This window comes from Salvelinus sp. IW2-2015, unplaced genomic scaffold (assembly GCF_002910315.2).
Source record: "Salvelinus sp. IW2-2015 unplaced genomic scaffold, ASM291031v2 Un_scaffold1234, whole genome shotgun sequence".
Classification (NCBI taxonomy): Eukaryota; Metazoa; Chordata; class Actinopteri; order Salmoniformes; family Salmonidae; genus Salvelinus; species Salvelinus sp. IW2-2015.
The window spans coordinates 88810-115950 of record NW_019942789.1 but is presented as its reverse complement, the minus strand read 5'-3'; the positions used below and the strand labels follow the sequence as shown (position 1 = coordinate 115950).

The 27141-nt window shown below is 42.3% G+C and overlaps 3 protein-coding genes, 2 long non-coding RNA genes and 1 pseudogene across 5 annotated transcripts in view; 3 read left to right on the top strand and 3 right to left on the bottom strand.

The window, feature by feature from the left end:
• Window positions 1-8137, top strand: part of LOC112070142 (uncharacterized) — a 45126-nt gene extending 36989 nt beyond the window's left edge. The window contains exons 3-4 of the mRNA XM_070438844.1: window positions 4534-4983; window positions 6215-8137. Coding sequence (XP_070294945.1) covers window positions 4534-4983; window positions 6215-7065 — 1301 coding nt within the window. The 3' untranslated portion in view covers window positions 7066-8137. The remainder of the gene's footprint in view (window positions 1-4533; window positions 4984-6214) is intronic.
• The window catches only part of LOC112070140 (zinc finger protein 681-like), a 92778-nt gene that overhangs the window by 16115 nt on the left and 49522 nt on the right, over window positions 1-27141 (bottom strand). The gene's annotated exons all lie outside the window — the stretch shown is intronic.
• On the bottom strand, window positions 1202-2771 carry LOC139024241 (uncharacterized). The gene is made up of 3 exons (XR_011475526.1): window positions 2274-2771; window positions 1985-2065; window positions 1202-1576 (listed from the first exon to the last, which is right to left on the bottom strand). It is a non-coding gene; the product is annotated as an uncharacterized lncRNA (long non-coding RNA).
• Window positions 9277-11019, bottom strand: LOC139024236 (uncharacterized; annotated as a pseudogene).
• Window positions 17390-19291, top strand: LOC139024243 (uncharacterized). The gene is made up of 3 exons (XR_011475528.1): window positions 17390-17531; window positions 18856-19050; window positions 19137-19291. It is a non-coding gene; the product is annotated as an uncharacterized lncRNA (long non-coding RNA).
• The window catches only part of LOC112070139 (uncharacterized), a 4485-nt gene continuing 1293 nt past the window's right edge, over window positions 23950-27141 (top strand). Inside the window, exons 1-2 of the mRNA XM_024137558.2 lie at window positions 23950-24198; window positions 25082-25531. Of these exons, the coding sequence (XP_023993326.2) occupies window positions 24033-24198; window positions 25082-25531 (616 nt within the window). The 5' untranslated portion in view covers window positions 23950-24032. The remainder of the gene's footprint in view (window positions 24199-25081; window positions 25532-27141) is intronic.

Genomic DNA, 27141 nt, shown 5'->3' with positions numbered 1-27141 from the left:
TGTATTACAATTATACACTTCAACAGTGTTTACCGACCTGGGACGTCAATGGTTACACATTGTAACTTTGCAATAGACTAGAAACACGATTTAACTAGTTAAAGGCTGATTTGTAATTCATATATACAGAAATATAATTTAAACAGTACACTACACTTCTTAAACATCATGTAAATACTCTAAAACCGCTTCATCTCAATATTTAATTTCCTTCATTTGAATTGATCTGATAAATCAAATCAAATTGTATTTGTCACATGCGCCGAATACAACAGGTGTCGACCTTTCCGTGAAATGCTGAATACAACAGGTGTCGACCTTACCGTGAAATGCTGAATACAACAGGTGTCGACCTTACCGTGAAATGCTTACTTACAAGTCCTTATTAACCCACAATGCAGTTTAAAGAGTTTAGAAAATATTTACAAAATAAACTAGTGAGAAAATCAAAAAGTAACACAAGAAAATTAAATAACAATTTGTATTTATTGAACTTGGCAAGTCAGTTAAGAACAAATTCTTATTTACAATGATGGCCTAGGAACAGTGGGTTAACTGCCTTGTTCAGGAGCAGATTGACAGATTTTTACCTTGTCAGCTCGGGGATTCGATCTAGCAACTTTACAGCGAGTAGCAGCAGCAGTGTAAAAACAAAAGGATTGGTGTAATATTTCATCAAATGAGAGACTTCATTTCCACCAGTAGAGAATGTGAAACACTTTATTGAAAGTTCATTATCCAAAGGTTATAAATACATGCATTATAAATACTATAATTGTAATATTATATTATAAATACAAGTTCAATCTGTACTTGAATGCACATCTGGTGTGCATTATAAAACCAGAGGAAGAAAGAGGTGGCGAGAGAGAGGTGTAGAACACAGAAAGGGAAAGAGGTAAGAACAGGAGCAGGGAAGTCAGCATATGATTAATGAATCACAGTGCTACCCTAATATTATCTCAGTTCATCACAATTACATAATAGTGTCTCTAGTGGTGTCTCCTAACCAGCCTTGGGCTCCCAGTCGGCCCAAAGGTTATCTTAAGAGCGGGTGAGGTGGCGATGACGGGACTTGGGGTTGGCATCCTCTCTCACATCAAAACATAGCTGCAGACGAGAGACAGATGGAGAGAGAGAGCATGTTCAAGCCTTGTGTTTTTTTTATTCTAACACTGTCAGTCATCATAACCATAGGAGGTGTAATGCAAAACTGACCTGGGATCATTAACTCTGGGACTACTGCATCTATCTGTATTTCAATGTAAAGCACCTCTTTAATAATACTTCCTGTATAATATAAACTGACCTGGGATCATTAACTCTGGGACTACTGCATCTCTATCTGTATTTCAATGTAAAGCATCTCTTTAATAATACTTCCTGTATAATATAAACTGACCTGGGATCATTAACTCTGGGACTACTGCATCTCTATCTGTATTTCAATGTAAAGCATCTCTTTAATAATACTCCCTGTTGACCCGACCAAGTGACCTCTCACCTCTGATCATGCTGTGCCCTCTGTGTAGCCAGTTCAGATGAGGGAGGGGTTCACCGACACAGCTGATATAACCTAGAGGATTTAGGGAGAAGGGGAGAGATGGATAAAGTGAAGGAGAGACTGTTATCAGCTGATATAACCTAGAGGATTTAGGNGGAGAGATGGATAAAGTGAAGGAGAGACTGTTATCAGCTGATATAACCTAGAGGATTTAGGGAGAAGGGGAGAGATGGATAAAGTGAAGGAGAGAGACTGTTATCAGCTGATATAACCTAGAGGATTTAGGGAGAAGGGGAGAGATGGATAAAGTGAAGGAGAGAGACTGTTATTGAGAAAATAAGGTAGTTAAAGAGACAGTGTTCAACAGGAATCTGTGTGTGTGGTCTCACCTGGTGTCTACACTAAGTGGCTGGAAAAACATGCACAGACACACGAGGACAAACAATAGAGCATAGTTATAGATATAATGAAGTGTCTTACTATTCTTGAAACTAATCCTTGAAACATCCTGCAGAGCGGCAGACTTCTCCTCTGGCACACGGCGGCGAGCTGCAGATCCAACTTATGAAGGACACAGGTAAAAAAAAAAAAAATCAATATGGGTGACTTAAAATAGCCTGTTTTGTTTTTCTACAGACATCACACCCTCACCTGAGAGGTAGACATCAAAGGGAGAGAAACTGGGTATTGAATAACTGCAGTTGACATAGCTAAGTAAATGGAAGAATATTCTTATTGCAATGTGGATGGCTCTTAAAAGGAACAGCACCTTCTTCGAAAGAAGTAGGAGGTGAAGATCTCCCGCACACAGATTTCCTCTCTTGCTGCGTTGTTGGACCCCATCCTTGAAACATCCTGCAGACTTCTCCTCTGGCACACGGCGGCGAGCTGCAGATCCCCTCCTGGTCCTCGTGTCCATCCTCATGAAGTTATGAAGGACACAGGGAGCCCTCACACACCTGAATTCCTCCAGGAGGCAGTCCCAGATGACCCTGGTCACCCAACCTTGCAGTGCCCTACACGGTAACTGTAGGTAATCGTTTTGAATGAATCTCCAGTAACAAGGTATCTGTAGGAATATGGAAGATAATGTCATTCTTAGACTTTTACGTCACCAGGTCTTTGTGGATTACTAAAGTATAATATCTATTATAACAAATCCTGATAACATTGGATTGATAGATGCATGTGCATGTGTAGCATGTGACAATAACATGCTCATATCAAGGATAGCATCACAAATGAATAAATAAATACCAGCTGTGTAGTTCTACCCGAAACGTTTGACCCAAGTTAAACAATTTAAAGGCAATGCTACCAAATACTAATTGAGTGTATGTAAACTTCTGACCCACTGGGAATGTGATGAAAGAAATAAAAGCTGAAATAAATATTTCTCTCTACTATTATTCTGACATTTCACATTCTTAAAATAAAGTGGGGATCCTAACTGACCTAAGATAGGGAATTTGTACTAGGATTAAATGTCAGTAATTGTGAAACTGAGTTTAAATGAATTTGGCTAAGGTGTATGTAAACTTCCGACTTCAACTGTATATACTGTATTTGCCATTGCCGCTCGACCATCGCTCATCCATATATTTTTATGTACATATTCTCATTCACCCCTTTTTAGATTTGTGTGTATTAGATAGTTGTTGGGGAATTGTTAGATTTTGTGGTAGATATTACTGCGCTGTCAGAACTAGAAGCACAAGCATTTCACATCTGCTAACCATATGTATGAACTGAAATGAAAGACAACTCATTGTAACATAGACGACTTCAGAAAGCTGCAACAGCTTGGGACTTCATTCTCAAATCAAATAACATTTTATTGGTCACATACATAAGTATTCTAATATATTATAACGTATTCCCCACATGTAGTTATCTATTTCCATTATCACTACCAGTCTGTACCTTGTAGTTTACGCTCCATCCACATAGAGGCGATGTGCTGTGGTTATGGGCTTGCAACCCGCTGAAATAAACAGAAGGAAAATGCGGAAGTGAAATTACGAAGGGGATTCGTTTTTTTGTGACCACTTTTCTTTCCTCGTGGAAGAAGCTACCAGCTGAATAGCTAACTAACTAGCTAACTAGCTACCAGTCAACTTAAAATGTCTGAACAACAGTCGTTTCATGTGTTTTTAAATGAGCGATTAACGGCGGCAGCTGTGGAGATTTTCGGGGAAGTTGAGAAAACGGTACTGAAACACCAGGAGGAGAATGATCGGCTACGGAGACTGCTGCGGGGGACACCAGAGATGAAACTACGTGGAATAGGTTAGTATGTAGATCTAATACCTAGCTAGCTACGGTTCTACTTAGTTAATAAACTGTTTTATCCATTTTTAAAGAACTTAAAAAAAAAAATGTAACTAAGATTATCCGGGCGTGATTCAAAAGTTATCTGTCAAGATAACACCGGAGGTAAAACTATGTATAACAAGTATGTATGTACAGAAACTGAAAGGTGAATAATGTGGGGCCACAGGTGGCCTATCGAATCCCCAAGCCGACTAGGTGAAAAATCTGTCCATGAACACTTGAGCGAGTTACTTAACCCTCATGTCTCCTGTAATTGCTGGAGATAAGAGCGTCTGCTAAATGACTAACATTTCAAGTGTAATGTATTGTACTTTTGGAGTCATTTTTTAAATTGTAAATGAGAATATAAATGTTTCTGAACACTTATACATTCACGTGGCTGCTACTATGATTATGGATAATCACGAATAAATAGTGCAAAATGAGATTAATGTGTGTAAGGAATATGGGATCAAATACTACACTTCTGACTACTGTAATACACTAAGTCACTTTATCCAAACGCTTATGACTTCACATTGGGGTTTAGATACATAAGGTTATTTGATTTCTAAATGGTAAAACAGATGTTATGAACATTTGATCTCAAATCCCAAATTCTGGAGTATGGAGCCACATTTGTAAATGTTAGTTTCACTGTGTAAATAAATACATAGGGGAGTGTAAACCTCTGCTCCTCCTCTCCTTCCCTCCAGACTCCCTGCAGCTCTCTGTCTCTGAAGAGGAGGTTCCCCCTGAGCAGCAGCACTGTGAGCAGGAGTGGAGCCCCAGTCTGGGACAGAAGGACCCAGAGACCACACAGATTAAAGAGGAACAGGAGGAAGTCAGGACCAGTCAGGAYGAAGAGCAGKTTCAAGGGCGCTTTGATACCAAAGACTCCATATCCACTCCTTCCTGTGTGAAAAGTGAATGTGATCAGGAGGACCCATGTCAAGAAGCCGTACGAGCTGAATACCCAACTCTCAGTCCACTGAAAACATCTAAACTACAGTTGTTCTGTGTGTTTTTAAATGAATGTTTAACGGCATCTGCTGCTGTGGAGATTTTTGGTGCGGTTGAGGAAACTGTAGCAGAGTACCAGGAGGAGAATGATCTGCTACGGAGACTGCTGCGGATCACACCAGAGATAAAACTACGTAGAATAGGTTAGTATGTAGATCTACTACCTAGCTAGCTACGGTTCTACTTAGTTAATAAACTGTTTCATCCATTGAGTTGCAGTAATCCCGTCTGGATTACTGCAACTCGCTGTTGGCTGGGCTCCCTGCCTGTGCCATTAAACCCCTACAACTCATCCAGAACGCCGCAGCCCGTCTGGTGTTCAACRTTCCCAAGTTCTCTCACGTCACCCCGCTCCTCCGCTCTCTCCACTGGCTTCCAGTTGAAGCTCGCATCCGCTACAAGACCATGGTGCTTGCCTACGGAGCTGTGAGGGGAACGGCACCTCCGTACCTTCAGGCTCTGATCAGGCCCTACACCCAAACAAGGGCACTGCGTTCATCCACCTCTGGCCTGCTCGCCTCCCTACCTCTGAGGAAGTACAGTTCCCGCTCAGCCCAGTCAAAACTGTTCGCTGCTCTGGCACCCCAATGGTGGAACAAACTCCCTCACGACGCCAGGTCAGCGGAGTCAATCACCACCTTCCGGAGACACCTGAAACCCCACCTCTTTAAGGAATACCTAGGATAGGATAAAGTAATCCTTCTAACCCCCCCCCCCCCCTTAAAAGAGTTAGATGCACTATTGTAAAGTGGTTGTTCCACTGGATATCATAAGGTGAATGCACCAATTTGTAAGTCGCTCTGGATAAGAGCGTCTGCTAAATGACTTAAATGTAATTGTTAAAGAACTGTTTTTTTTTTATGTAACTAAGATTATCCGGGCGTGATTCAAAAGTTATCTGTGAGGAAAATATTATTGAAATAGCTTATATAGCACAGCCTCTCTTACTCCAATGCATTTCATTAGAGATGGTGAGTACGTTTACGTTCACACTAGTAATTCAATATTACATTGATGATGGCAGTAGGCAGAGTACGGCTTCAGTCCTGTAGACCCCTGACTCTGCTCATCTTAAACGCCGTGAGGTCATAATAGAAGTAAGGATACGGTGACCAAAACATCTAGTTTTCTGAGAAATCTTTCACATTATTAGGACGTGTACAAGCTTTATTAAAATATCAAGTTTGGGAGCAGTAGAACAATTTATCTGTATTGCACATTATTTTAGCTCCTGTTATTATTTAGGATCAATACCAGTAAAGACATTTTCAATAAAAAAATCATTGAGATCTATAATTCACATTTGTGATTCAAGTGTTCTATTTAATTCTGTAGTATATAAATAACCTCTGCTCCTCCTCTCCTTCCCTCCAGACTCCCTGCAGCTCTCTGACTCTGAAGAGGAGGTTCCCCCTGAGCAGCAGCACTGTGAGCAGGTGTGGAGTCCCAGTCTGGGGCAGGAGGACCCAGAGACCACACAGATTAAAGAGGAACAGGAGGAAGTCAGGACCAGTCAGCAGGAAGAGCAGCTTCAAGGGCTCGTTGATACCAAAGACTCCATATTCACTCCTTCCTGTGTGAAAAGTGAATGTGATCAGGAGGAATCACTTCAGTCCCTGACTCTTCCCCAAACCCGGACTGTGGAGAACAGAGAGAGAGACTCTAACCCAGTGGATCTCAAACCTTTTGGCACTGTGACGCACATTAAGGATCTCTACATTCCCTGTGATGCTCCAGATAATCAAAACAATACCTCCAGCCACAGTTCAGCTGTAAGCAGCTACACAGTAGGACTTGACAGCAGTCCACCATTGGATCCCAGTCCACCATTAGAGAAACACTGTTCCAAACCCAGCACCACAGCTAGAAAAACTCACCACTGCCGTGACTGTGGTGAAACATTTGCTCTGAAAGCTGACCTGCAGAGACATGTGACTCTCTTCAGTAAGATACCCAGTGATTGTAGTTCCTGCCAAAACCGCTACAAGTCCACCTGTAAACTAAAGGCCCATGTCCGACTCTGTCACAGTTGGAAACCCTGCACCTGCCCTGTTTGTGGAAAGACCTTCAAACACAAAAGAGTTCTGTCCAGGCACATGAGGATTCACACAGGAGAGAAACCATTTAGCTGTGGTGACTGTGGGAAAAGCTTCAATCGCAAGGATACCTTAACTAAGCACAAATTGACTCACACCAGAGAGAAACCATTTAGCTGTGGCAACTGAGGGAAAAACTTAAATCAGAAACAACATGGCTGCTCAGTCTGATAATATATTAATTCAGAAGACTAATCTGCTAACACGTGAAAAACATCCACAAAGAAAGTAAATGAGGACACAGAGAGGGGACTAAGAGAGTATTGAGATACACCTGTGGACCAACTCTAGCTGGTCCTCCTGATCCTGCTCAGTCCAATGTCACAGTAATGATATAATGGGGCTGTTGTCTGAACCTAACAGGTAATGTTGCTACTCTTTGTGTATGAAATGGACAATCTGCAGTTCAGACAACCACCACTTTTTAGGTCAACAACTGAGGGATGGTGTTGGAGAGTTGTGGCCCGTGGGTAATTTTTATTTGGCCCAAAGTTTTCTGAGCAAAACAAGATAATCTATAGAATTTTTGTATTTATTTTTTATTCGTTGTTGAACTTTTTTTTTTAATTAATTGAGGGATTATGTTCCCAAGTATTCCCATGTGTAACTAGATTTACAGTATCAGTCAAAAGTTTGGATATGCCTACTCATTCAAGGGTTTTTCTTTATTTTGACTATTTTCTACATTATAGAATAATAGTGAAAACAAACTATGAAGTAACATATGGAATCATGTAGTAACCAAAAGTGTTAAATCAAAATATATGTAATATTTGAGATTCTTCAAATTAGCCACACATTTTTTGTATCCTGGGGAGTAGTGATTGGATAAGGGGGATGTTTTGTAACCAGGGGAGTAGTGATTGGATAAGGGGGATGTTTTGTAACCAGGGGAGTAGTGATTGGATAAGGGGGATGTTTTGTAACCAGGGGAGTAGTGATTAGATCAGGGGGGGGGGTGTAACCAGGGGAGTAGTGATTGGATAAGGGGGATGTTTTGTAACCAGGGGAGTAGTGATTGGATAAGGGGGTATTCCTGTATTGTGTGAATCAGATGTAACTGGTTGTGGGAGGAGTTTACAAGCGAGGCTGGACTGTATATAAGTCATTGTTGTTAAGTTATTTTTCTTTGTCTGCAGACGGCCTGTTTTTAGAACCTCTCTCTCTCTGGGGCCCTTTTGATAAATATTCTACTGCTGTATTTTGTTGTTAACTTTTTCTGAATTCTAAGACATCAGTTAGAGGTAAGCTTCTGCTTTTTACCCACACGTGCAGGGTCATATAATTAGTATTTTTCTTTAGGAACAGGATTGTGTTTCCTGGAGGTGGAGAGCTAGAGAATCCATAGGATGTGTAGACTGATTATAAAAGGCTTTGCTTGAATAAATACTGGCTGTGCATTTCCTCTGGAGGGGCCACCGACCCAAATAGACCAGAGGGTTTCCTCTTTGTTACTGTGTTGGGCCCATGCTTTGGGGTGTGTATGAAAATGCCTCAGCATGATAAGGTGAGTATACCTCTTTTGTCTCGTGGGACACTAGGTCCCAGTACAGTGAGGAACTCCTGGTCCACAGGTGAAGGGTTTGGGGCGCACTAAGGTATTAAAAACTAAAGTATTTATTTAATAATAAGTTGCAGAGCTGATAAATGATACTGTTATTGCCCTAGGAGATCCTGATGAACTTAGACCCCTGAGCTGACGTCCCGCTGAGTGGTTGTTAATAGTAAACGTTTCAGAGCTGGTATTTAAGATACTTAAAGATAAGATAAGTCAATACATTATTTTTTAGACAGCTTTAAAAAATGACTTTCTTGCTCTTTCTCTAGAATCTACACCCACCTCTACTAGTGCCCAGTATAATCCAATCTCGTGGTTAAATGCAAATACAAGAGGCTGTGTCTTACCCAATCATAATTATTAAAATATCCTCTACTGAACCTTGGGACAAGCAAAATGAGAGGTCCACCAAAGTCCTTGTCTATTTCGTGGCCCAGAGTGACTTATACATGATTATTTCATGGCCCAGAGTGACTTATACATGAATATTTCATTTCTGTTATAGTCACAGACATGATTCAAACAGTTTTAGAAACTTCAGAGTGTTTTCTATCCAATACTAATAATAATATGCATATATTAGCATCTGGGACTGAGTAGGAGGCAGTTTACTCTGGGCACGCTTTTCATCCAAATGTGAAAATGCTGCCCCCTATCCAAAAGAAGTTAACTCGTGCTCTGGAATGCGGTCTCTTTAGGTTTTATCACTCAAAAGACATGGTAAATCTCCTGTCAGTGTTTTCCCAGAGGCCCTTCCTCAGTAGAACACACACATGAGTGTTCTAACAACCCCTTATTCTGTTGCAGAAAACAACCATTTGATGGAATAACAGCATTATAACATCTTGTAATTTCCAAAATAGTGGGCAGGCCTTCCCCGGGACGAAGAGCAGCTCCGTCTTGTCGAGGTTGAGCTTGAGGTGGTGGGCCGACATTCAAGTTGAGATATCTGCCACGCACGCAGAGATGCGTGTCACCCACCTGGGTGTCAGAAGAGGGTGAAGGAGAAAAGTAGTTGAGTGTCATCCGCATAGCAATGATAGGAGAGACCATATGATGGAGCTGAGTGCCTTGGTGTATAGAGAGGAGGGGGCCTAGAACCAAGCCCTTAGGGGACACCAGTAGTGAGAGTACGTGTTGGAGACACAGGTCCTCTCCACGTCACCAGGTAGGAGCGACCTGCCAGGTAGGATACAATTCAAGAGCGTGCAGAGCCGGAGACGCCCAGCCCTGAGAGGCTGGAGAGGAGGATCTGATGGTTCTTGGTGGCGAAGGCAGCGGATAGATCTAGGAGGATGAGGACAGAGGAGTGACAGTCAGCTTTGGCTGTGCGGAGAGACTCCATGACACAGAGAAGAGCAGTCTTGGTTGAGTGACCAGTCTTGAAGTCTGACTGGTTAGGGTCAAGAAGATTTTTCTGAGAGCGATAACAAGAAAGTTGATCAGAGATAGCACACTCAAGTGTTTTGGAAAGAAAAGAAAGAGATACAGGTCTACAGTTTCACGTCAGATGAGTCGAGTGTTGATGTCTTGAGGAGGGGACGCAGCCAGTGGTCAGGGATGAGTTGATGAGGGAAGTGAGGAATGGGAGAAGGTCTCCAGAGATGGTCTGGAGAAGGGAGGAGGGGATGGAGTCGAGCGGGCAGGTTGTCGAGTGGGCAGACTTCACTAGTCACAGGATTTCATCTGGAGAGAGAGGGGAGAAATAGGTCAAGGCGTAGGTTAGTTCTGTGTGAGTGATACCAGTGGAATCAGTAGGCTGAGTGAATGACTAGGAGATGTAGTCAACCTTTTTTTCAAAGTGGCCAAGCAAAGGGCCATGCCGGCCGGACAGAAGTGGGACAGTGCGAGTCATATGATGCGGAAAGCGTTGAGAGTAGGGTTGAAGAGGCAGAATCAGGAGACGGGAGGGAGAAGGATTTAGCAGAAGGGAAAGATGTTAGGATAGAAGAGGAGAGAGAGAGAGCAAAGATTGTGACGGCCCATGACCATCTGGGTAGGGGGTTGGAGGAAAGGGAGACAGAAAATGAAACAATGTAGTGATCAGAGACCTGGAGGGGGGTTGCAGTGAGATTAGTAGGAGAACAGACTCTAGTAAAGATGAGGTCAAGCGTATTGCCTGCCTTGTGAGTTGGAGGGGATTGGGAAAGAGTGAGGTCAAAAGAGGCAAGGAGGGGAAAGAGAGTTGGAAAGAAATTAATTGAAGGCAGACGTAGGGAGGTTGAAGTCCCAAGTACGAAGAGCGGTGAGCCATCGTCAGGAAATGAGTTTATCAAGGTGTCAAGCTCATTGAGCAACTCTCCAAGGACACCTGGTGGGTGATAGATGACAATAATGTTCATCTTGAGTGGACAAGTGACAGTGACAGCGTGGAATTCAAATGAGGAGCTGGACAGGTTAAATTATCCACTAGAAATGCGTAGACCTGTACCACCAACGCGATGACCAGATTCTCTCTGACTATCAGAGAAAAAGTAGTCAGATGAAGAGCAGCTGGAGTAGCAGTGTTCTCTGGGGTGATACATGTCTGTGTCAGGGACAAAAAGTCAAGGGGATTGAAGGGCAGCATAGGCTGAGATGAACTTGGAGTTCTTGGCCGCAGATCGGCAGTTCCACAGGCTGCCAGATACCCGGAGTTTCACGTAGGTTGAGCACGTAGGGTACACTAAATGAAAAGGGTTGCAGCCAAGGGGTGGGGAGCGTCTGTAAAGCCTACAGGGAGAGGTGTGAACCGGTACAGAAAACACACACATAGACCGCTGTACCACTCTGGAGGCCCTAAGGCACTGCATGAGGTGTCACTACAAACCTGGGTTCGAGCCCAGGCTGTGTCACAACCGGGAGTCCCATAGAGAGGCGCACAATTGGCCAAGCGTCGTCCAGGTTAGGGGAGGGTTTGGTCGGGGGGGCTTTACTTTGCTCATCGCGCTCTAGCGACTCCTTGTGGCGAGCCGGGCGCCTGCAGGCTGACTTCGGTCATCAGTTGAACGGTGTTTCCTCCGACACATTGGTGCAACTGGCTTCCGGGTTAACCAGGTGGGTGTTCTTCTTGTCAATACAGGGGGTGCTGTTTTCGCATTAGCATAAATGGCTCAACAGATTAAACTGCCTCTTCTTTAATTATTGCTCTTACTATATGCATATAAATAATACCGTTGGAAAGAAAACAATCTCCAGTTTCTAAAACCGTTTCAATTTTGTCTCTGAGTGATTCAGAAGTCATTTCACAGCACTTTCCATGACCAAGAACATAAAATCAAGATGTTTTGTGCTGGCTTCAAAGCTCTGCCTATATATGGTCATGCCTCCTATGACCCGAAACACAACTCACTGGCCTTCCTCTGGGTGTCTAGAGGACGTCAGAGGAAAAATTTCTTGTCTATCTGGGACTGACGTGAAATGAGAGCAAATCTTTGGCATGACCGACAACTTCCGGTTCTCGATTGGATGGAATTAGAGCTACGTTTTTCTTGTGTTGTGCGGCCATTATTATCTCCGTGTCGAAGTTTGTTTGATACATGTGACCAGATCATCGTAATGTATGTTTTTTCAATATAGTTTAATCAGATTATTTGAATTTTTTAGGGAGTTTTGCGGTGTTCAGTTGTTAGATTTTAGTATCGTTTGAGAAATACGTGCCACTCCACCGGTACCTGTGCTAAATGGAGAGGGAAAAGAACGACTCTGAACGCAACCACAAACTCATCTTGACAATGGACACTTTGATCAACATTCTGATGAAAGAGCAGCCATAGTAAGACCCAATTTACGATGTTTATATCATATCTGTTGTGCATGTGATCTTGCCGTGGGCGCCCAGCCGAATCTGCCTGGTATAGCTATGCTAATTTAGCGCTACATTTTGTTTTCGTTATAAAACATTTTATAAATCTGAAATATTGTTTGGATTCACCAGATGTTGGGCTTTCAATATCTGTACGCTGTGTATTTTTCTGAAATGTTTTAAAATGAGTAATTAGTTATATGACGTTGGTCTGTAATTATTCTGGCTGGGTCGGCACCTTTTCAGAATGCAGCTGCAATGTAGAACTGTGATTTTATACCTGAAAAATGCACATTTCAAAAAAAAACTATGCAATACCATAAATATGTTATCAGACTGTTCTCTATGAATTTGTTTCTTGGTTAGTGGCTATATATATTTTATTAGTCGAATTAGTGATAGCTACTGACGCAGGAAAAACTGTTGGGAGTAAAAAATCCTCTCCTTTGCCTAACGTGGTTAGCTAATAGATTTACATATTGTGTCTTCCCTGTAAAACATTTTAAAAATCTGAAATGGTGGCTTATTCACAAGACCTGTATCTTTCATCTGGTGTCTTGGACTTGTGATTTAATGATATTTAGATGCTACAAGTTACTTGTGACGCTATGCTAGCTATGCTAATCAGTGTGTGGGGGTGGGGGTGCTCCCGGATCCGGGATTGATACTCGTGAAAGGTTTTAAGAAGCGCGGTTTGGCAGGTCATGAATTTGAGAAGAAAATGGGTGTAATATATATATATTTTAAACACATAGTTGACAAAGCTACAAAAGAGCAAAATGAGAATCTGTAAATAACTAGGTAAGATGAGAGAGTGGTGTGGAGCGTTCCTCGAATAACTTAGCAGAGCCGTCTTTGTTTTGGTGACGGTCTTAGTTTGCCACAAAACCGCTGAGAAACCAGGGAGACTGAAGTACTAACACTAATTGATAATTGCCTGGCAGAGGTGGAAGCACACCTTCCTGTACTAATTGATAATAGCCTGGCAGAGTGGAGAGCACACCTTCCTGTACTAATTGATAATAGCCTGGCAGAGGTGGAAGCACACCTTCCTGTACTAATTGATAATAGCCTGGCAGAGGTGGAGAGCACACCTTCCTGTACTAATTGATAATTGCCTGGCAGAGGTGAGAGCACACCTTCCTGTACTAATTGATAATTGCCCCTCAGAGGTGGAGAGCACACCTTCCTGTACTAATTGATAATTGCCTGGCAGAGGTGGAGAGCACACCTTCCTGTACTAATTGATAATTGCCTCTCAGAGGTGGAGAGCACACCTTCCTGTACTAATTGATAAAGCCTGGCAGAGGTGGAGAGCACACCTTCCTGTACTAATTGATAATTGCCTGGCAGAGGTGGAGAGCACACCTTCCTGTACTAATTGATAATTGCCTGGCAGAGGTGGAGAGCACCTTCCTGTACTAATTGCTGATTGGTTGGAGAGGTGAAACCACTCCCCCTCCAATACTGGCACGATTACCAAAACTAGTCACACATTTCCCTGCCCCTTGATCCTGGATGTGTCTACAACTATCTGCAAATAATGAGCAGTCAGCAGCTCACACACACCAAGTAGGCCGCTGGGAAGACAGGAAGCACCTACAGTAGATGGCCCTAGCTGTCAAAAAGACAGTACTAGACCACAACAGATAAAGACAACAAAACATGATACTTATCACTCCTGGAGATATCAGGAGTCCTCTAGCTATAGAATGAAGTCCCAAGCCGTTGCAGCTTTCAGGAGTCGCCTGTGTTACAATGAGTTGTCTTTCAATTCAGTTCATACAATAAGTAATATAACATAGGGGGCGCTAGAGAGCGTGCTATGGAGTAGACGTGCTTTGCTAGAGCTCCTCTCTATTTTGAAACAAATTAATATTTATCTTAACCTCTCACAACCTATAACTTCAAACATTGTCTGGCAATATGACAAAGGGAAAAGGCACCAAAAATGGGGCCGTTAAACAAGATCATTTGAATGAGATCGACAACGAACCAATTTCAACATCGCCGACCCACGAGGAGTTAGCTGAAGATGCCAGCTCCCAAGACTTCCCCACAGATTTTACTCAACGTGACATACTGGCTGCCATAAACTCACTAAGCAAGAAGGTGGACACAAGGTTGGCTGATATCTCAAAGAGTATTGGGACTTTGACTGAAACTGTGAAGGCAAGTAAGGGAAGGGTGCATGAGGTTGAGCAGACGACAGTCGATCACGAGGCCAGGCTACAGGACATAGAGAAACAGTGTGCAGCGTTCAAAAATGACAACAAAACCCTGAGAGCCCGATTGGAAATGCTCGAGTCGCATTCAAGACGCCAGAACATCCGAGTATTTGGGATCCAGGAGGACACTGAGAAAGGGAAACCCACTGAATTCGTCTCGGAGCTGATACTGGCACTGCTGGGGAGTGAACACTTCAAAACGGCCATCCTGATCGACCGCGCACACAGATCATAGGCAACGAAGACGGCCAAGGGCGCGCCACCAAGGCCATTCATTGTACGGCTGCACTATCCCCAGACCAGGGATCTCATCCTCAAGCTGGCTAGTCAAAAGTTCCCCCTTAACTACAACGGAGCCAGGGTGTCTTTCTACCCAGATCTTACTTTGGAGGTGAGGAACCAACGGAAAGAGTATGATGAATTACGCAACAAATGCAGGGCGGCCCATAGCCGGAATGGGTTCATCTTCCCAGCCCGGTTTAAGGTGACAGTCGAGGGATCAACACTTACTTTGACAACCCAAAAGAGGCCGATCTGTTCTTGTCAAGCAAGTTCCCTGGCTGAGGATACAGAACGGCTAAATGTCAACCGGCTAAATGGCCAAATACAGGCCAGTAATGTGTTTGAATTTCCTGCCTATGTCTTTTCGATCAGAAGATCAGAAATTGGGACTTATATGATGGGTGAGATGTTGTGGCTTATATAGCATTGTTTAGCCGATCATGTTTTAGCGCCACTCACCCCCTAACGTGAGAGTTCAGTATTATTTAATATTAGTTGATATGCGGAGCATCTATAGACGACGAGTTAGTTCAAGCTGTATGCCTAGACACCCTCAGGTTTGTGTGTTAGTCAAGGAGTGCTTCGTTTGGGGAAGTCACTCAGTAAAGGGACGGGGACGGGGACGGGGACGGGGGGGGGGGGCGGTGGTGGTGTCTGTGTTTTATGTTCACATTTAATAAAGGTGGCATGACAAGCTCCCGCACTGCGGGACGTTTTTCTTCTGGGTTTTGTATGACAGCAACAATTTGCTCTAAAATAAGAAATTCCACATAGTGACCGAGCACAGAGTAGACCTGGTGGAATAAAGATAGTCAGCTGGAACTGTAATGGCTTACGGCATGTCGTGAAACGAGCTAAGGTTTTTTTCCTCATCTTAAATCACTGGGCGCTGACATAGTGCTTCTTCAAGAAACGCATATGAAACGCTCCGCTCAGGACAAGCTACGAGTCGGCTGGATCGGTCAGATATACCAGTCTAATTGTGATGCAAAAGCGAGAGGGGTTGCAATCCTGATAAGGAAAAACATTCCTTTCGTGTACTCATCCTTGATTTCAGATCCTAATGGTCGGTATATTATTGTGGCTGGTACACTGAATTCGAAACCAATAACCTTGGTCAGTTTATATGGACCCAACTTCGATGATCCATTATTTTTTCAAAGGGTATTTAAGGCCATACCAAATATCTCGGATACAAGTGTTATTGTTGGAGGTGACTTTAACTGTACGTTAGATCCTCTTTTAGATAAACAGCTATCAAGGTCACTTCAACAATCAAATGCCGGTGTCTGTCTAAATACATTGATGACAAACCTTAACATTGTCGATATTTGGAGACTGACGCAACAGATAGGGGTTATTCTTTATTTTCATCAGTTCATAAATCATATTCCAGAATTGACCATTTTTTTGTTGGACTCCAAACTAATTTCAGCAGCTGAGTCGGTTACCTATCACCCTATTCTAATTACGGACCACTCTCCTCTGTCCATGGTGCTGAAACTCGACAATATGTCGACAGGTCGGCGACCGTGGCGCTTAGACGCATACCTGTTGAAAGATTAGGCTTTTTGTCAGTATTTGAAGGAGCAGATTGTCTTTTTCCTCGGAGCTAACGACACGGGGGATGTTGACGACTCCACCCTTTGGGAGTCTCTAAAGGCTGTGATTAGAGGTTACATCCTTTCTTATACACCAGAGAGGAAGAAACGCGCCAATACTAGGCTGAGAGAAATTGAAAGAGAGTTAGGGGAACAGGAGAACGTTTTTAGGATGAATTCCTCGAATACAGTCCTTGAGAAGATCACGAAGTTGAAATATGAATACAATACCATCCTTTCGAAATGGATGGGCTCTTTACTTGCTAGAACGCAACAAAGTTATTTTGAACTGCGTGACAAACTACATAAATTATTAGCAAGACAGCTAAGGCATGTACAGGCATCTAGAGCTATTCACAAAATAAAAGACAAGGGCAAAATAGTAACAGATCAGCAGGATATTAATAAATGCTTTGCGCAGTTTTACTCAGAGCTATACCAATCAAAATGCGATGCTACTGATCCACAAACTATGGAACGCTTTCTCGCTGAATGTGAACTTCCTAAACTATACAGAGGGGGAGCTGCTGCACTCGATGCTGGGATAACTTTAGAGGAAATTAACACAGCGATAGCACAATTTCCAAACAGCAAGGCCCCTGGGCCCGATGGATATGTAATAGAATTCTATAAGAAGTACTGCGCCAGTCTAGCTCCACTTATGTTGCGAATTTTTAAACAATCCAAAGAAAATGCCAAACCCCCCCAAACACTGTATGAAGCTACAATAGCACTGATCTTGACAAAAGATAAGAGATTCCATGGAGATGTCGTCTCTTCGCCCCGTGTCGTTACTCCCCATAGAAAATAAGGTGTTGACAAAGATATTGGCAAACCGATTGAAAACATATTTTTCTGACATCATACACTCTGACCAGACAGGTTTTTATCCCGGGCCGACATTTATACTACAATAGCCCTTATGCACATTCCATGATCGAAAATTCTAAACACACTTCCTATCGGTTTGGCAATTTCCGGTCAGTCTAGTTATCGACGAAATAACGTTACTACCACTATGTACTAGGTGTCTTCAGGACTTGATATACATTGAATTGTTAAATCAGCCTCCGAGACTCCAGCTAGCAAGAATGAAAAGGGGTTGAAGATGTATATAGGAAGCCACATAGACAACTATGAAGGTGAGTACCACGTCAGTGACAGATATAACGTTAGCTAGCTAATTTAACTAGTAACTGTAGCTAGCTAGTTACTTCGTAAAAGGATGTAACGTTGACAGAATCTACCTGAGAATGTGTGTATTTTCGTTAGCTTGGTTAAGTTACGCTTGCTAGCTATATTTGCTAGTGTTGATATCACAAGTTTACTGGAGAACTGAGACGAAGTAGAGACTCTGGACAGGGTGGATGAGGTTTAATTAAAAGCAATTTATTCAGAGGTAAAGATATCTGAAATAGCGTGCACGGACCCTTTCATCAAGCTCAAATGGAACTCTCCGAAAGAAGCCCAGATAACAGAGTGCATAGACATTTTATACAAAGATAGAAAGTAGGTTGAGTCTGGAAGTTCTTGTCCTCTGGTTGGTCCTGATGAGTTGGGCGAGGTCCCCTTCAGGCTAGTATCACTGTCTCATTGGCTCTGAGTAGATTTCTTTGTCTTCAGAAATGTTCAGCTAAAACAGGAGATTAGGTGTGTGCGTAGATGTTCCTATTTTGACATTTCTGTGTGTCTCTGTAAAATGTTCAGACTGAAGAGGAGATTTTGTGTGTGCGTAGATGTTCCTGTCTTATCAGTGTTTATGAAAGGTTTGCGTCAGCCCTCTGTCCTTGGGTATGTGTGTGTCTCAGTATCTCATGATATGCAGTACCAGGCACCCTTTTCTTATCAGTGTTTATGAAAGGTCTGTGTCAGCCATCTGTCTCTGGGTGTGTGTGGGTCTCAGTATCTGCTTATGAGTTTGTGAGAAACCCTGTTTGGAAAGAAGTTAGTTATAACAACGTAATAGCAAATATGCTTGTGTTATAATAAATGATATTTATTACACTAGCTAAAAATAATTGTTATTCATGTCTTCTACACAGTATCTAACAAAGATACATTGACAGGGGAGATCACCGTGAGGGCTGCCTGTCACAGGTCCATGAGGAAGAGTGAAAAGCCACACAGCATGAGAGCAGGCAAGTTTAAGATAGCTACTAGGGACCTTGTTAAACATCTCCTGTGGGACACTGTCATCATGGTCAAAATGTGTTGGAGACAGTGTCAACGTTTAATCTTATCAGTAGATAGATATTAATGATGGGTCCCAAACCCAATTTAGAATTGCCCACTTAACAGGTTATTTGGTAAAGATCTGTTGATGCAGTGTTTGGTAATTGTGTTACTGAGACACAATGTATTCCTGTATAGTTAAATGAGCCCCTAGTTAAGAAGACTAGACACTACTATGTTTGTTATTTATGGGCCGCATCATTCTTGTTTCTCACTTCAGTCTTATCTTCACAGATGGTGTTTAAGCAGTCCGTACCAGTGATAGTGGTCCAAAGCCACTGCTCCTGTGTTGCAGGAAGTGATCTGTGCAATCATCTGGTGGCTCTTCTTTACCAGACAGCGCACTACTCTCAACAAAACATTCCTGCTGCACCACCAGTTCACAGCTGCACAGACACAGAACAGCATTGGCACAAGCCAAGAACACTTGTCTATCAATAAAAAAATGCACCTGAAAAGTATTCAGCCTATGTAACAGTAAATCCTTACTGATTCTATTAGTAAATGTTTTGCAGAAGTTCTCTCTACAAAGCACTCAATGGATACATGCCTGACATGGACCTACTCCACGTCTCAGAAACGTATGCCAACTTTTCTCCACTTACTGCCCCTCTTGTGACAACAATGGAAATGTCAGCTGACGTGCACCTGATTGAGTCCGCCTTTGGGCCAGTGCAAGCCGGCAGTGTTCTGTCCTATCAGCTTCCACAGCCAAAGACCCGGGAAATTGTGAAGATTGCCGATGCCCCTTCTCCACCAATACTTCCATTAGATGGCTACAGGCTTCAGGCTTCAGAGTGTGCTTACGTCCTTAGCCATCAGGAGCAGTTCCACCTCAAGGCATTAGAGACAACCTACGAGATGTCACACAAAGTCCAGGTCGCTACAAGGGAGCAGAGCAGCAGCCCAGAACGGCATCAGCTCAGAAAAATGAGAATAACATCCTCTCGTTTCCGAGAGGTTTGCCATGTCCGGGGAGAGACCTCAGCTGACCACCTAGCTGAGCGGATGTTCAAGGGATCTGGTATGCAAACCATGGAGATGAAGAGGGAGCCAGTGGCTGTACAGGGACCTGGTATGCAGACCATGGAGATGAAGAGGGGGCCACGGAGCCAGTGGCTGTTTAGGGACCTGGTATGCAGACCATGGAGATGAAGAGGGGGCCATGGAGCCAGTGGCTGTACAGGGACCTGGTATGCAGACCATGGAGATGAAGAGGGGGCTACCCATGGAGCCAGTGGCTGTACAGGGACCTGGTATGCAGACCATGGAGATGAAGAGGGGGCTTACCCATGGAGCACAGCTGGCTGTAACAGGGCCTGGTAAATGCAGACCATGGAGCTGAGAGGGAGCAGCTGGCCTTGTACAGGGACCGGTATGCAGACATGGAGATGAAGAGGGGGCATGGAGCCAGTGGCTGTACAGGGACCTGGTAGCAGACCATGGAGATGAAGAGGGGGCTACCCATGGAGCCAGTGGCTGTACAGGGACCTGGTATGCAGACCATGGGAGATGAAGAGGGGGCTACCATGGACATGGCAGCCAGTGGGCTGGAGCTGACAGGAGTAGCAGGTCACACTGAAGAATTGTTACTTCTTTCCGTGTGGCTTCGTAAGTGCCCCAGATGCTCGTGGTTAGGATCCTCTCCAGAGTGGCATCATATTTGATCCAGTGTGTGAGACCACACTTTGGACTCTTAGAGGTCCAGTGCCCAAATGTACCAAGTTTATGTTGACTGACCCTTACTGAAGATAATCCAGAATGGAGAGCTGAAGTTGAAGAGATCTCATGCTTACTACTGGCAGGGTGCAAGGTCAAATCCTTCTCAGCAGGTTGTAGCTGGTGTGACTTTGTCAGCTGTGCAACAGGAGGACATGCTAGTTGAAAGGATATAAAAGATCTACAGGTTTCAAAAACTATAAGAGAGAAGGTTGACCATTGTATTTTTACCACAACTTGCAGAAGTGTCTCTCGCACTGAATGGATCCCTGCATGGGTGGCAAAGTTTAGTGGTTTTAATGAAAAATAAGTATTGATGTTCTTTTGGAAGAAATCTACAGTAGAATAGATTTGTTTTTAAAAAAATGTATTTCAGCAAAATGTTCAACAGTTCAGTTAATCAATAAACATCTCTGACATTGTATTCAATTTGCATTCTGGCTATTCTGTGTTTACTTGATTCTTTCCCACCCGCCCCTGTTACTCATTGCCTAATAAAGCCAATACAGCTCCACCCAAACTGGATATATACAACACAAATGATTGATAACATGCCGTAGAATAAACAATTATTGTTTTGCTGCTAACAATAAACACATGTCATTTTACACTGGCTTTAGCCCATGCTCTGGACCGGAACAAAGACAGCACAGTCCATTGGCAGCGACCTTGTTTTCATCCCCTCAGTCGGAGCAGGAGGTTTCAGTCTTCTTGTCCAAGCACAGATTGATGTCAGTTTCCACGCGAGCCTGTAGGACCAACACACTCTTTTTAGGAATTGTCGCCCGCCAATTTTTCCTCAACAAAGTATCTGTCGAGGAAATGTTGTCGTACACACCTTTGTGTTGTTTTGGTGACAGCACAGTTTGTCACGACGTACTGCCACCACCACTTTTCTTCCTGAGCTCTACATTGACTGGAAAACGATGGAAGCTCCAATACCATTACATTTGGAAAGAAAACCTTGAACTACGGAGGACTGAAAATGTTCTGGCACCTTCCTTCGCCTCCTGTAACGAATAACGTAGCATTGCGAACTATTTCAGTCCCAGAAAAAGCATCGGCGACAGTTAGCTAGCTAGTAAGCTAATGATAAAAACAATAGCAGAACTCGCTCCGGAAGTCATCAACCCGGTCAGAAGTAAATTAGACCGTTGGAGGCGGTATAATGCACAGAGTCTATTTGAGACGCCTTTTCAACCTAATGTATCATGACCATAAAGTTGAGGCAGTGGTAATAGCTCTTGACGCAGAGAAGACATTTGATCAGATTGAGTGGAAGTATATGATGTCGGTTCTGAAGCATTTCGAGTTTGGAAATTATTTATTGAATTAAATTATTTATGCACACCCAATGGCGTCCGTGGTAACCAATCAGGAAATGTCGCAGTCATTCCGCCTGTTCAAGGGCTGTGGACAGGGGTGCCCTATTTCGCCTGCTCTCTTCGCTATAGCCATGGACCCTCCTTGCTACTCGCATTCGGGCATGTGCCGATTTAGCTTCTGTTAAAATAAAAGACACGCAACAGAAAAGTTCCCTATATGCAGACGATGTTCTTTTGTTTTTATCCAAGCCTAAAACTTTTATTCCCCCCTTACTTTATAAACTTTATAAATACATCTGGCTACAAGATAAACTGGCAAAAAAGAGAATTGATGCAGAAATCACGGCCTGTGGATATGCATTTTCTTGCTATCTACCCCATTTAGAAACGGTGATGGACAAGTTCACAAGCCGTGGCATTGTAGTGACAAGAGACCTTGATCAGCTATTGAAAGCGAATTGGGACATGAAAATTATTCAGCTGAAACAAAATATAGATTTTTTGAAAACTAGGCCTATCTCCTTGGTTGGTCATATAAACGCTATTAAAATGGTTGTCCTACCCAGGTTTCTTTACCTCTACCAATGTCTACCCAATTTCATACCACAAAGCTATTTTAAGAAACTGGATTCAATAGTAATTTCATTTTTATGGGATAACAAGCAGCCAGAATTCCAAAGAAGCATTTATGCAAGTACAAGATAGAGGGGGGCTTTGGCCTTCCTCACTTTAAACTGCTAATCTGAACATTGTGTCTTTCTGGAGGGAAAGTTTACCTGGGATGCGACAGAATGATATGGCTTTTGATTGAGCAGGCCTCTTGTCAACGTTCCTCACGCCCTGCACTTGTTAATAGTCCATCATATGTGAAAAAAGACACTTATGACTCTAATCCAGTCATTTGTCATACTCTTAGGATCTGGAAACAGATTAGGTATTTTCTTATTAACATACCCACTGTATTCATTGACAGCCCGATTTGCCTGAATCATGCTTTCCACCCTGCATTGGATGATGTGGTGTTTTCACAGTGGAGGGAGAAGGGGCTCACAACAATTGGTAATTTATACATGGATGGTCAGTCAGCTTCATTTCAACAATTACAGGGAAAGTTTAACATGCCAACAACACATTTTTTTTTTAGATTCCTCCAAATCAGGAATTTCTTAAGGACACATATCCCACAGTATGGCATTAAGCCCAATAATCCTACATTAGATAGCCTGATCCTTGTCAAACCCCATTCAAAAGGGCCAGTCTCTAGACTGTATGATGTGCTACAGGCCCACATAGAGGTATCCACAGACACTATTAAAAGGGCTTGGGAACAAGAACTTGGTTCAGAAATCTCAGATGAGGACTGGGTAGAAGCTCTCAGGAATATAAACCACAGTTCAGTGAATGCCAGACACAACCTGTTACAGTTTAAGGTGATACACAGGTTACATTACTCAAAAGTGAAACTGCATAAAATATTCTCGGACAAGCAGGATGAGGGGACGTTGACCCACTTATTCTGGACATGTCCCAACTTACGTGCTTACTGGGCTCTCATTTTTGATGACTTATCTAAAGCCTTCGATAGAGTTCTAGCCCCAGACTCATTGACCGCTCTGTTTGGTACAGTTGATGGGAATAACCAGGAAGTGAAGTCTGTCTTTGTACTCTATTAGCCTAAAGGCTCATATTGCAATTTTGGAAATTGGAGACTGTACCTACCTTTGAAATGTGGTAATGGGATTTAGGGAATGTATACATATGGACAAGATTCTATACAATACCTCCAATAGAAGTCCAGTGTTTTACAAAATATGGCAGCCGATACTGGATATATGGTCTAGTCCCCCTTCATAACTGGGTTGATGATCTGCTGCTACTCTGTGCTGTACTCCACTCTATATTTATTTTGGGTTTAACTACACTGCTTGTAATGACTATATGCTGTCTTCTTATACATGTACAACCTAATAGGATTTTGTTTTATTTTGTGTATGTGTGAGTTAACTTATTTTTTGTCATCTAAATTGGCCATACCATTCAACAGTACAATGAATGTCAATGTTGGTATTCCTGTCTTGTTTAATTATTATTTTTGGGGAAAATAATAAACATATAAATAAAACGCCGTCATTGTAAATAAGAATTTGTTCTTAACTGACTTGCCTGGTTAATTTTTTTTTTTTAAATGTCTGTACCTTGTAGTTAACGCTCCATCCACATAGAGGCGCTGTGTTTATGGGCTTGCCACCCGCTGATACAGGCGGAAGTGAGTTTGCGAGTGGACTTTTCTTTCGTGAACACCGTTCTTTCCTCGTGGAAGAAGCTAACAGCTGAATAGCTAACTAGCTAGCTACCAGTCAACTTAAAATGTCTAAACAACAGTCGTTTCATGTGTTTCTAAATGAGCGCTTAACTGCGGCTACTGTGGAGATTTTCGGGGAAGTTGAGAAAACGGTACTGAAATACCAGGAGGAGAATGATCGGCTACGGAGACTGCTTCGGATCACATCGGAGGTTAAACTATGTAGAACAGGTACGTATGTACAGTGCATTCGGAAAGTATTCAGACACCTTCACTATTTCCACATTAGGTGAAAAATCTGTCCATGTGCACTTGAGCAAGGCACTTAATCCTCATGTCTCCTGTAATTGCTGGAGATAAGAGCGTCTGCTAAATGACTAACATTTCAAGTGTAATGTATTGTACTTTGAGTCATTTTTTCATTGTAAATAAGAATATATGTTTCTGAACATTTATACATTCATGTGGATTATACTATGATTATGGATAATCACAAATAAATCATGAATAATGAAGATAATTTCCGTCAAAATCAGGAATAAAGATCATAACCCCCCCCTCCCCAATAACAGGGGAGGTCAGCATTTTTGGGGGGGGGGGGGGGATGATGGTCATCTTTGTTTCTTTTAACTTTCTCACTTGTCATCGTTGAAGATTCATTCATTATTGTCCAGAAACAGATTCTATTGTATTTACAATAAAATGGACTCCAAACTTACACAATACATTATTCACCATTCACTTCCTATTGGACAAAACCCACAACACAACCAAAACAAACTGCAAATGCATTCAACAAGTTTGTGGTTTTACAAGATGAATGTGTGTAAGGAATATGGGATCAAATACTACACTTCTGACTACTGTAATATACTACGTTAATTTATCCAAACGTTTATGACTAATTCACGTTGGGGGACTAGATACATAAAGTGCTTTGATTTCTACATGGTAAAACGGATATTATGAAAATTCCCTCAAATAAAAAGTGACATTCTGTACTGTCACCTCATATTAAACATTTGATCTCAAATCCCAAATTCTGAAGTATAAAGCCACATTTGTAAATGTTAGTTTCACTGTAAACCTCTGCTCTTCCTCTCCTTCCCTCCAGACTCCCTGCAGCTCTCTGTCTCTGAAGAGGAGGTTCCCCCTGAGCAGCAGCACTGTGAGCAGGAGTGGAGCCCCAGTCTGGGACAGAAGGACCCAGAGACCARACAGATTAAAGAGGAACAGGAGGAAGTCAGGACCAGTCAGGAGGAAGAGCAGKTTCAAGGGCGCTTTGATACCAAAGACTCCATATCCACTCCTTCCTGTGTGAAAAGTGAATGTGATCAGGAGGACCCATGTCAAGAAGCCGTACGAGCTGAATACCCAACTCTCAGTCCACTGAAAACATCTAAACTACASTTGTTCTGTGTGTTTTTAAATGAATGTTTAACGGCATCTGCTGCTGTGGAGATTTTTGGTGCGGTTGAGGAAACTGTAGCAGAGTATCAGGAGGAGAATGATCTGCTACGGAGACTGCTGCGGATCACACCAGAGATAAAACTATGTAGAATAGGTTAGTATGTAGATCTAATACCTAGCTAGCTACGGTTCTACTTAGTTAATAAACTGTTTCTGGTAACAGGGATCGCCATTACATCCATTTTTAAAGAACAGTTTATATTATAGCTAAGATTCACCGGGCATAATTAAAAAGTTATCTGTGAGGAAAATATTATTTAAATAGCACAGCCTCTCTGACTCCAATGCATTTCATTAGAGACAGTAAGTACGTTTACGTTCACACTAGTAATTCAATATTACATTGATGATGGCAGTAGGCAGAGTACGGCTTCAGTCCTGTAGACCCCTGACTCTGCTCATCTTAAAACGCCGTGAGGTCATAATAGAAGTAAGCTTTAGAGGTCGACCGATTTATGATTTTTCAACGCCGATACCGATTATTGGAGGACCAAAAAAAAGCCGATGCCGATTAATCGGACGATTTTTATATATATATTTGTAATAATGACAGTTAAAACAATACTGAATGAACACTTTTATTTTAACTAAATATAATACATCAATAAAATCAATTTAGTCTCAAATATATCATGAAACATGTTCAATTTGGTTTAAATAATGCAAAAACAAAGTGTTGGAGAAGAACGTAAAAGTGCAATATGTGCCACGTAAAAAAGCTAACGTTTAAGTTCCTTGCTCAGAACATGAGAACATATGAAAGCTGGTGGTTCCTTTTAACATGAGTCTTCAATATTCCCAGGTAAGGAGTTTTAGGTTGTAGTTATTATAGGACTATTTCTCTCTATACCATTTGTATTTCATATACCTTTTGACAATTGGATGTTCTAATAGGTACTTTAGTATTGCCAGCCTAATTTCAGGAGTTGATAGGCTTGAAGTCATAAACAGCTCAATGCTTGAAGCATTGCGACGAGCTGCTGGCAAACGCACGAAAGTGCTGTTTGAATGAATGCTTACGAGCCTGCTGCTGCCTACCACCGCTCAGTCAGACTGCGCTATCAAATCATAGACTTAATTATAATATAATAACACACAGAAATACGAGCCGTAGGTCATTAATATGGTCAAATCCGGAATCTATCATTTCGAAAACAAAACGTTTATTTTTTCAGTGAAATACGGAACCGTTCTTTATTTTCTCTAACGGGTGGCATCCCTAAGTCTAAATAATGCTGTTACATTGCACAACCTTCAATGTTATGTCATAATTTTGTAAAATTCTGGCAAATTAGTTCGCAACAAGCCAGGTGGCCCAAACTGCTGCATATACCCTGACTCTGTTGCACAGAACGCAAGAGAGATGACACAATTTCCCTAGTTAAAATAAATTCATGTTAGAAGGCAATATTATCTAAATATGCAGGTTTAAAAATATATACTTGTGTATTGATTTTAAGAAAGGCGTTGATGTTTATGGTTAGGTACACATTGGTGCAACGACAGTGCTTTTTTCACGAATGCGTTTGTTAAATCACATGTTTGGCGAAGTAGGCTGTGATTCAATGATAAATTAACAGGCACCGCATTGATTATATGCAACGCAGGACAAGCTAGATAAACTAGTAATATCATCAACCATGTGTAGTTAACTAGTGATTATGTTAAGATTGATTGTTTTTTATAAGATCAGTTTAATGCTAG